At 31.4% G+C, this 9,568-nt stretch overlaps 1 protein-coding gene across 4 annotated transcripts in view; it reads left to right on the plus strand.

Moving 5' to 3' along the window:
• The window catches only part of LOC129799685 (mucin-2), a 171,766-nt gene extending 164,424 nt beyond the window's left edge, over positions 1–7,342 (plus strand). For all 4 annotated transcript variants that reach the window (XM_055843816.1, XM_055843815.1, XM_055843818.1 and 1 more), the window contains exon 7: positions 5,052–7,342. In XM_055843816.1, coding sequence (XP_055699791.1) covers positions 5,052–6,262 — 1,211 coding nt within the window. In that variant the 3' untranslated portion in view covers positions 6,263–7,342. The remainder of the gene's footprint in view (positions 1–5,051) is intronic.
• The last annotated feature ends 2,226 nt before the right edge of the window (positions 7,343–9,568 follow it).

Raw genomic sequence — 9,568 nt, forward strand, 5'->3', positions numbered from 1 at the left:
CACATTGACAGTCAAATGCTCACCGTATTTCGTTAATTTACGCATTTGCATTGCAATTCTTACACAAATTCACGATTACCGTATTACCTTATCTCATACTCGGTGGCACTAGGTGAAAATAATACAAGAAAATTGAATAAATAAAACGAAAATGCGATAAACGGTGAGCAAAAAAACTGTACGAAAAATTAATCGTACAGTTTTTTTGCTAACCGTTTATCGAATTTTCGTTTTATTTCTGCAATTTTCTTATATTGTTTTCACTTTTTGCCACCGAGTATGAGATAAGGTCATGCGGTAATCGAGAATATGCATAACGGTGATATCACACTTGCACATTAAAATTTTAATGTGATTCACATTAATTGTCGCTTGTGAGCGTCCAAATATGTTATTTGTGTCTTTGAGTCACTTAATATTTGGAGTTTTTCTATTTATTGATAAAGAAGTGGACTTGGCCTGCAAAAATAAGTTTAAATTTACCTAAAACATAAATATTTTTCACATTAAAAAATTAAAGAGAAAATCGCATTAATTTTTCGCATTAATGCTATAAATCAATTTATATCAAATTTTGCGGGTCAAGTCTACATTTTTATCAACAAATAGATCAAATTTTGAATATAAAGAGATTCAAACACACAAATTACACATTTGGACTCTTACCAGCGACAGTTAATGTGAATCATATTAAAATTTTAATGTGCAAGTGTGATAACACAGGAAGAATTGCAATGAAAATGTGTAAATTAACAAAATATAGTGAGGTTACGGCGAGCATTTTATTGTCAATGTGATTCTGCCCTTAAGCCGAAAGACGACTTAATGACAAACTGATGGCAATGTAGTCTAACCATCATTTTGATTATAATTACGTTAAGCTGCCTCTCGGCTTAAGCCGTAGATATGTTCAGCTCATAAGGCTGTTAAACTGAATAATATAATTAGGTAAAGGATTTTGGAGCAGTTTTAAGAAAATTAAATACAAAAAATAGAAGAAATATTACCCAAAAGCTTCAATTTTTTTTGTTGTTACTGTGATAAATTACATATTCCTCTATTCTTTATCTCAGGGATGTAATGTGCACTCTATTTTTTATTAAATTATTTTCAAGCAATTAACTCGATTAAAATAACCTCAAAAGAATTGGGAAATTGAAATAAGGTTTTATATAGAAAAATATTTTACATTCTACTAAATTCTCTATTAATTTATCTTTTTTTTTCAAAACTGAATTAAGCAATTTCAAGAACAAATTTCTCATAAAACTAATTTTAATTTCCTTTAAACTAATATTATGAAAATAGAAAATTAAGGTTTTCCAAAACCGCAATACTATTACGATTTATAAAGGTTAAAAGCAGTTTTTGATCTTTTCAGTAAGTTTTAGTAAATACAGATATTTCCAATTGATCAATACTTTATATCGTCTAATAAAAATTCTGTAACCTAAGTTAAATTTATATATAGTTAAGTATTTAAAACTAAAAAACATTTTAGTATCCTGACGATCCTCAGATTATCTAGAGCTAATAAATATTTAGAGGGGAGTGAGGCACCTTTGAATTGGGGTGCTTTTAAAATTTAACTTTTTATTCTATTTTGAAAACGAATTAAGTCTTATTTTAAAGTAATTGAGTTTCGCAATTGGTTACTCCATTTAAAAAATAAGACAAAAATGCTGAATTTTAAAGCTTTCCCAATTTAAATGGTGCCCCACTTCCCCTTAAAACATTTCAAGCTGTAACCAATCAGAAAATTATATGAGACTAAAATATTTTATAGAAACAAAATTTAATTGCAAGTGGGCAAAGTTATATTTTTTTTTATAAAACCTACCTAATCTTAAATACTGAAAAAAATATAAAAATATGCTAAAAGTGACTATTTCAATATGGCAAAACACAAATGGTCGGTATAAAATTATATTTGGTTAAAATGTCAGTAAAAAGCGTAAATCTAAACAAAAATGGGTTTAATTTATATAATTTGGGTATTTTCTATTATTTGCTTATTTACCTTTTAATTTTTTTTACTGATCATCATTTACTGATCATTTGCTTTTTTTTTACTGATTTCTACTGATCGATTCGAAATTTTTACTACTCATTTTTAACTTTTTTAAAAATCTAATTAAATATCTGATCATTTCGAATTCATTGCTGATCAAATTAATTTTTTTTTACCTGTATTATCTTTTTACAGCTCACTTATATTTTCTTCATAATTAGCATTATAATTAGCTAAGATTGATGCAGGTAAAACTCATATTTATTTTCGATTTGCCAAACTTGTATAATAAAATTTTACTATTATTAAAGTTTTAATTGAAACACTGAATACTCAGCAAATTTGATTTATTGGTAGTTAATCAAATTTATTTTTTTTACTGCTCATTTGTACAATTTCTTTCAATATTCCCTCGATATTTTTGAGATTTACTTTAATATGGGATTATTGACCATATTTTTACAGATGAAAAATAATTTTTAGTTAGATCCTAAATCTGAAAATCAAGAAAAATCCAAGAAACATGGAACATACAAAGTTGAAATACCTATAAATTTTGGTTTAGTTTTTAAAATATTTTATTACAAATTCAAAAATAAACTAAAATGTTCGCTGTTGTATTAACTTAAGCTCTAAGGACGTTGAAGTCTTATTCGTAAATCTCTTGTCTACGTACCGCATAAGAATCCTGCTCAAGTCCAAACCTACTATCGATTACACATTTAACTCTCCCCTTGTGCTGGCAGAGAGACAAAAAGGGAAACATGAGAAATGGGGTTGTGGAGGAAAAATCATTGTGTGTAAATATTTCACATTTCTCCCCATCAAGACATCACATTCACTAAAACATATTTTTTGCACTTCCTCTGCTTAACTTCCACAATACAAATCCAGAAAATGACAATCACACATGAAATTCTATTCAAAAAGTTTTGGGTTTAATTCTATGTTGTGTAAATAATTTATTATTCACTGAATAATTTTTATTTTTTTTCAAAATAATTTTATGCTTTTGGTGTGGAGATAATTTTTCTTTTAATTTTAATTTTGGAAAATAAAAAAAATAAATAAATAAATACACTGAATTCAATACACATTTTAGGTGTTAAGTTCTAAGTTTAATTTGTTCTTCTTTGACACAGAAAAAAACATAAGTGGTTTTTTTGTGCGTTTTTATGTAAATAAAAAATTGACATGGAAAAAATAATTGTGTTTATGTGTTTTTTCACTAACATGTGAGTTTGTGTGCAATTTTCTCTAATTTGCTAACTAATTTGCGTTTACACACCTTTGTAAATACACACAGTCTGTGGACGGAGAACTTCACGCATAGTTGAATAAATTATCCAATTTTTTTTTAAATAAAATTAATTAAAATTGATATATAAAAATTAAGATTTCTTTTAGAAAATGCAGTCTATTTAAGTGAAATTCATTTTTATTTAGGCTTATTGCAAATTTAACATTACCCAGATGCAGATAAACATTTAATCCCATAAATAATTTATTCTTATCGCGTTTTTCGAATGGATATAACATAATTGTATTTGAAACATTAAGAATTCTAACTAATTATAAACGAAATTAGACTAAAACATTTTATGAAATTAAATTCTTAATTGAATCCGGATAAAACTTTTTAAATAAATTTCATAAATTTAATTAAAAGATACGACATTTTCATATTATGTAATGCTTAAAATCATTATTTTACGTTTTATGCCCAGTGCACAATAAATTTTGTTTGTAAATATGTTTTTAAAATTTCATATGAGAGTGAAAGAGATGACTAGATCTAGATCTCACTCACTCTCATTAAAATGTTAAAAATATGTTTACAAAACAAAAATTATTGTGCGTTGAGCATTACTCAAACAAAAACAATTATGTTTGGAAGGTATTCTTTCCTGAATTTAGAAACTAATTATTTCATTTGTTTATAGTAGATCTTTTATTTAGATTAAAATTTTTCATGCTTTTGTAACCGATCAAATCATTGCAATGATTTTTGTCTATAAAAATATATTCTTATCTTGTTTTGAATAAAAAAATATTGAATTTTCTCTAAATTTCGTTTTTTTTAAATTTATAGCTAAATTATTTTTTTTCTCAAAATAATCATTTCTATTTTTTCTAATCTGCCTCAATAAAAATTTTAATTCTTTGTGGCATAATCTATTTGCTTTATTTTTTTGTTCATATAAACTTGATTTAACTATTCCATTGTCCCGAAAGGTTTTATAATTTTTATAGTTAAAACTTTATTATTTTTGTTTTTAAATTGTATTGGTCATTCATAACCATTAATTTATTGATTGATTTTATCTTGATGTTCAAAATTATGACCAGCGCACAATAACTTTTATTTGTAAACATGTTTTTAAAATTTCTGTGAGAGTAAGCGAGATGACTAGATCTAGATCTCACTCCCTCTCATTGAAATTCCAAAAATATGTTTACTAAACAAAAGTTATTGTGCGTTGAGCATAACTATAGCATTTTTATTAATCGAAAATAAACCTAAATTAGATATTTCTTTTCATTTTAATAAGTTTGAAAATTCTTAATGGAAATATTACAGAATAATAAAAAAAAGCAATCAACAAAATTTTTACATGTTTACATTCAAAATGATAATTTTTCATTTTTTTAACATTTGGTTTTTCAATCTTTTCTTGTTTTAGACTGAAATCATTAAAAATTTTAGCCCAGTTTGTTTATAAATGTATCAAAATATTTTGCTAATTTAAATTCATGAAATTTGCATAAAATTTTCCAAATGCGTGAAGTTCTACGACCACTGATTGTCACTCTGTTGCATATAATCGCTGCAAATTATGCACCCGTGTTTTATGAATGGCTTAACCCCCCGCCCCCTCAAACACCTTTGTTCGCCATCCCGTTTGTGTGTTTTTCAATGCATGTGCCCACAATGTTTCCACCCTGAGCACGCTTCCAGCACCAAAAATCCTCTGCCGAGAGCCAATTGAGACTCCCTGAGGATTAGCACATTGAGTAATGATGTGCCCCCCTTCTCTAGGCTATCTACCTTCGTACCATGACGACCCTCGGACCCACCTAGCCACCCTACCACGTGCTCCGGCCGCTTGTTCTCCGGTGGCACCGCCCGCCGCCGTCTACGAAAGCGTCGGATCGACGTACTGGACGCTGCAGGCGCGAAAACCACCCGTCGAGGCGCTCTATTCTACACCCAATAAGCCCAAGAGGACACCACTCAAGACCACGCCACTCGGCTTCGAGACCTTCTTCTCACCTGTTAAGGAGACTCAGAGAGTTGCGGAGAGTCCTACCGAGTCTCCGATAGATCCAAGAAGTGGCGGGAGCATGAGAACATCGACTCCATCGCGTGTGGAATCTCCGAGATCGCCCACTGTTAAGCCTAATTTGGCGGAAGAACTGAGAACGAAGCTGAGGATTCACGAGGGAGTCAGGTCTAATGGGAATAGCCCCTCGAGTTCTGGTAGGTCCACTCCTCGTGGGATCTTGGAACCGCAACAGCCAAGAGGTCGGCACAGTTGGGCTTCGGATGCCGTTGAGATTCCTCAGACGTGTTCTGACCGCATGGGTGCCCCTAAGACCAGCCTCATGGACTTCAAGCGACTACTGCTGGCCAAGGCAGGAAAGAGCAGCGTGACCACGAAACCATCTGCCGTTGAGCAGCTCCTGAAGAAACCAAAGGAACTGCCAAGTCCAGTCAAACCCACCGTACTCAATACCAGTCTCAAGATTCAGGATCTCAGCGGATCTCCCAAGACCTTTGCAAGTCGCAGGATGATCCGCCAAGGCAACTTTGGGGGTTCTCCAGCAAAACACATGTCCCCCAGATCAGCCAATTGGCGCCTGAACAATGCCAAGAAGCATGATGTGATGTCCACGGCAATCCCTGAAGCCAACAGCGAAGAGGACAATTCTTCAAGCCCAGGGAATTCAACAAGACGAAGCTCAGCAGGTTCCGCAGGAGATCCAGTAGATATCAAGACAGAGACGAAGAATGTGGTAGAGGAGATTGTGAAGATGAAAGACAACATATTCCTCAAAGCTGAAGAGAATAACTTCATGAAGCACGAAATGCTGAAGACACCCGGCTATGCTTCCAATCGCAGTCAAATGCTTCAGGCTCAGAGGGCTCAATTCCTCATGGGACTCAATCCGGCTACTGGACCTAAAACCCAAAGTGGCTCCCCTGAACCAGCTGCCAAGGGAACTCCATCACTGGAAACAGCGCTCTGATCCGCTTATCCAGCTTCCGCCAGACTCCCATCAACTCCATGATCGCAATAAATCGTAGACTGTTTTAGGATTTATTAATTTTTAAATGGAATTCACGAGAATGACGCGCGAAATCGAATCCCATAATATCGAATTACTTTGTTGCTACTTTCCTATGATAGTTATTCTAAATGAGAAGAGCATTTTAATATATATGACACCAAGTCCTATGTAGAATTTATACATAAATTAACTTATTTGTAATTTATGACGGAATTTTTTATATATCGATCATCACATTCGGATCATCCAAACATGGACAACAAACTGCCACAATTTTTGAAAAAAAAACACACAGAGATGTTGTCGAAATAGAGACAACTGGCCTTATTTTTGTAATAATTCTAACTTTACACACACTATACACACAGTTCAGTAATTGAGAAAATTACATTCAAATAGATCAAGAGATTTACTTCTTTCTGGCTTGTGAAGGAGCTTTGTATCAGTTTTCAGGCAATAGACCTTAGATCCAAGATTCAATTGACACAATTGACAGCGTCAAATGTGACAGTTTCTTTACCGACTGTTGCATGGTTTCATTTACTTGAAGAAAAGATAAAAGACAAATTTAACTTTATAAAATTGAGCCGTTACGACGCCATAATGTCTCAAAGCCAAATCAGACACTAAATTTCAGAAAGATCATGACTAACTGCTCTTGCATTTTCCACTTTATTGCTAATCTTAAAATCGAATTTACTAGATTTTTAAGTCATGCATTCATAAACATTTTATCTTTCCAGTCAATATTGTGCCAAGTTCTATTGCTATTTACTAAATAAAACTTATGTCTATTCGCCTGAAAACCAACATTCTCGCATGAAAGATCAATTGAAAATTTTAGCTTAAAAAATAGAGAAAAAAAATATCACAATTTTATCCATGTTTTATCAGAGTCTAGAATTGTCAAGAAAAAAATTTACTGTAGAAGCTTTTTTGTAATTGTTTGTTTATTAACATTGTTGTATGTCTTTCTTGCGTACGATAGGAAGAAAAAATTGTAATTGTATCTTCTGAAAATATACACTATCAACGATATTGAGAGTTTTTCAATTTTTTTTTGCAGAAAGATTACTTAATGAAGGAAAATGACTCAGAGGTGTATTGATTTATCTTTCCTTTAAGTATATCCTCCTAAAGAATTTTGAGTGTTCAGATAAAGTGAAAAATTGGAGATATTATGCCTTTTCTTGTTAAAAAGTAAAGTCCAGTCCCTAACTCAGGAAAATTTGAAAATATCGAAAAACGGGAATTCAAGTCGCCAATAAGAAAATTTAGATTTGCCAATTTCAAATTATTTTATGCGCGTATTTTAAAAACGTAGGGTATGTTCTTGAAATTTACTACGTATACTCCGTCCTTGTTCGGTCACAGTGATCCTTTTAACTAAAGTAGCATACTGAAAAGGAATTCAAGAGCTTTTACTTGCATTTAACCACAAAATTTTCGTAATAAGCTTTTTAAATGTTTAACTCCTTGGGAACTCTGTGTTCCTTATATCAAACATACAGAAGTTTTCTCATTTGCAGTTGCATTTCAAGAAATTTAATTAAATCCTTTGTATCTCTTCTATTAAAAAACAGTTCAAATAAACGAATAAAAAGAAACACAAAAAGCATGAAATGAAAAAAAATGAATAAGAATCTTAACCAATTAGAGGTAAGTACAAATATAATTTAATATAATTAAATATATCATTTAAATCACAAGTTTCCATTGTCATTTGCTTTTTTTTTAATTACGAAGAAATTTCATACGTTAAAAATCAGGATATTTCTCTGATTGTTTAACCCTTTAAGGACGAGAAACTTTCCGCTGAGCGAAATTCAACGAAATCAAGTTTCCCTCGATATTTTAGCCTAAATAAGAGATTTACGGTTAAAAAGAAATTTTCCCATCCCTAGGAGTCCTGGAAAACTATGCGACATATATGACCCAATCGTCCATAAAGGTAAAAAAGCACAAAATTTTCCGGGCAACTAGTTTACTCGTTTACTCTGTTGAACTCTAACTTGAATATATTTGTAATAATAAAAAAAAATTAGAGTACGAGTGAAAATTAAAACGATCAAAAATTAATTTAAAAACTTTCATTCAATTTTTGGTCTCAAAGACTCTTGAAGACTTGTACACAAAAACAATAATTTTTATGAAAAAATGTATTATTTACTTCATTTTTAATTTTTATGATATTCATCGAAACAAATTTCGCATACTGGTAAGGTAACACAGAGATAAATGTCGCATGCCTCACAAATACAATTGGTCTTATAATCCTTTTTTCTGATAGCACCATGTGTACCTCAGTTTTCTTCGAAACATGTTTGATAGTAATGGGTTTGATGCAATGTTGCTTGTCTCTGGGAATTTAAGACGTACAGTTGCACATTGCTGTGGATCTGGGAGTTCTTCCGGAGTTGAAGTATTTTCCATGTAGACTTCAAAGTCCACTTCATCCACGTCTTGTTCCAAATATATTATGTCGCTTTCGTTCAGGACAAGATTGTCGGCATCATCGCTATCTTCCGGGCATAATATGTGGATGATTTCGGGTTCATTGATCATGATTTTTTTCCATTTTTGAAGTCATCTACAAGAGTAAAAAGTTATGAATTTACAACATATACGCAGAAGTACATTACAAATTATCAAAATATTACCTTCTTCAGTCAGTATTGCACTGGAAAATCTCAACTAATTGATATATCACACAATATTATACGAATAATTAACTATTTTGCGCACACATACACAAAAATATGAAACAGTCTAACCTCAAATCTTCGATAATCCACTAGAGACAAATTCGGTGTTTTTACCTTTAGGGACGATTGGGTTATATATGACCCATGAAAATTATGAAGCTTTCTTGAAAATACCAATAAACTATAATTTTTACTTTGTTGAGAAATATTATGTATAGTTCTTATAGTTTCTAGTCCCAAGAGGTTTTTGCTTAAAAAAAATGGAAATATTAAAAATATTAAAATTCAAGCACCAATGTGAAAATTTGAAAATTCGTCATTTTTGAGCTTAAATATTTTTTATATAGCAAGTAGCTGGAGATTTGCAAAAAATATCCTAGATTTCTACATCTTTCTACTTTGTGATTTGGTAAAAACATTAGAAAGAAATAACTTCAGGTAGTCAGGAAAAATTATTTTCTCTATGGGTCACGGGTCACCCAGTCGTCCTTATAGGTTTAAGGACAATTATTTTCGCCGCTGCTCGCTGTATCTACTTGTTTCTCGATTTTGAAGCCAA

This window comes from Phlebotomus papatasi, chromosome 1 (assembly GCF_024763615.1).
Source record: "Phlebotomus papatasi isolate M1 chromosome 1, Ppap_2.1, whole genome shotgun sequence".
Taxonomy (NCBI): Eukaryota; Metazoa; Arthropoda; class Insecta; order Diptera; family Psychodidae; genus Phlebotomus; species Phlebotomus papatasi.